The 1,617-nt window shown below is 50.2% G+C and overlaps 1 protein-coding gene across 1 annotated transcript; it reads right to left on the bottom strand.

Moving 5' to 3' along the window:
• Window positions 1-843: 843 nt before the first annotated feature.
• On the bottom strand, window positions 844-1,354 carry LOC121561397 (histone H3). The gene has a single exon (XM_045216168.1). The coding sequence runs from the start codon at window positions 1,346-1,348 to the stop codon at window positions 938-940; it is 411 nt and encodes a 136-aa protein (XP_045072103.1). The 5' UTR covers window positions 1,349-1,354; the 3' UTR covers window positions 844-937.
• Between the last annotated feature and the right edge of the window lie 263 nt (window positions 1,355-1,617).

The raw sequence follows: 1,617 nt of genomic DNA, 5'->3' as shown, positions 1-1,617 counted from the left end.
TCTATGCTTGAATAGTGATTGGTTGTTGGTGAAATATTGCTGAGAACCCATCGTTTCCTGGCCTTTTTTCACTATTGAGCAATTTTGAAACATTTGTTTTGCTATTGGATTCATAATGGTGACCTGGGACAAGTAATTAGTGAAAACTAGAGTTTAGCAGTTGCCATTAAAGTGATCAAACCAAGCCATCCTAATAGGCTAGTATTAGCCTAAAGCAGGGTTTCCCAAACTCGGGCCACGTTTTGGGAGTTTTTGCCCCAGCACTACACAGCTGATTCAAATAATCAACTCATCATCATCAAGCTGGGAGTATTAGAATCAGCTGTGGAGTGCTAGGGCAAAACGCGCACCCCTTGGGGACCCCAGGACCGCGTTTGGGAAACGCTGGCCTAAAGAGCAAATGACCATGAGGTGCAGTACCCACATTTAACCACAAGATGGCCTCCGTGCTCCACTGTAAAGTTTGGGCCTCTGCATGAGTCTCTCAGCAGCACTGCAACATGGGACTTTCAAAGTAAGTTGGCATGCAATGTTTCTTCTGGACTGCATTCAAGGCAACTAATGACACAACTAATAGTGTCAATTATTCATCTGAACACAATTCTTGTAACTATTCGGCCTATATTATCACTCGTTTCTTTTCCCCCTCCTTTGTAAAGCATTTTACTGTGCTACTATAGTCCAAAGTAAGTGGATGATGCCAGACGGTTGTATATATGGTTGTGTATATATATACACATACACACACACATTGAAGCTAGACTTCAGGCAACGAAAAGGTGCAATACGTAGCTTTTAGACGTGTTAGTGAACAACACACATGGTGGGTAATGTAGAGGTGCGTGTATACATGGAACAATTGTGCCTTTTTGATGGAAATATGGAGGTGGCTCTTAAAAGAGCCTTTGGGGGATTTTGGAGTTCAGGTCATCCTCATTTATGCGCGCTCTCCGCGAATACGGCGGGCCAGCTGGATGTCCTTGGGCATGATGGTCACCCGCTTGGCGTGGATGGCGCACAGGTTGGTGTCCTCGAACAGGCCGACCAGGTAAGCCTCGCTAGCCTCCTGTAGGGCCATCACGGCGGAGCTCTGGAAGCGCAGGTCGGTCTTGAAGTCCTGGGCGATTTCTCGCACCAGGCGCTGGAAGGGCAGCTTGCGGATGAGCAGCTCAGTGGACTTCTGGTAACGACGGATCTCTCTCAGAGCCACGGTGCCGGGCCTGTAACGGTGAGGCTTCTTCACACCGCCGGTGGCCGGGGCACTCTTGCGAGCAGCCTTAGTGGCGAGCTGCTTCCTGGGGGCTTTGCCACCGGTGGATTTGCGAGCGGTTTGCTTGGTTCTGGCCATGGCGCTTCTCTGACAGTCGGGAGTATAGCCTCGAAATGCCTATGTGAAGTTTATAAAGCCGGCAGTGGCGCCTGCTGATTGGACACCATCTCCCCACCACCCCGATTGGCCCGTTGCGCAGGCCTCCTCCGTTGGCCATTGGACGGGAGGCCCGGCCTCTCCAAAATTCAAACTCCCGGTGCGCGCGCAATAGGACGCCGCCGGCCCTTTACGCGCAATAATAGTCGCCAAAGTCAAGAGTGACATCTTATAGGGACGTTGTAATCTAA

Source organism: Coregonus clupeaformis, unplaced genomic scaffold, assembly GCF_020615455.1.
Source record: "Coregonus clupeaformis isolate EN_2021a unplaced genomic scaffold, ASM2061545v1 scaf0624, whole genome shotgun sequence".
Classification (NCBI taxonomy): domain Eukaryota; kingdom Metazoa; phylum Chordata; class Actinopteri; order Salmoniformes; family Salmonidae; genus Coregonus; species Coregonus clupeaformis.
This window is presented reverse-complemented; position numbering and strand designations above follow the sequence as displayed.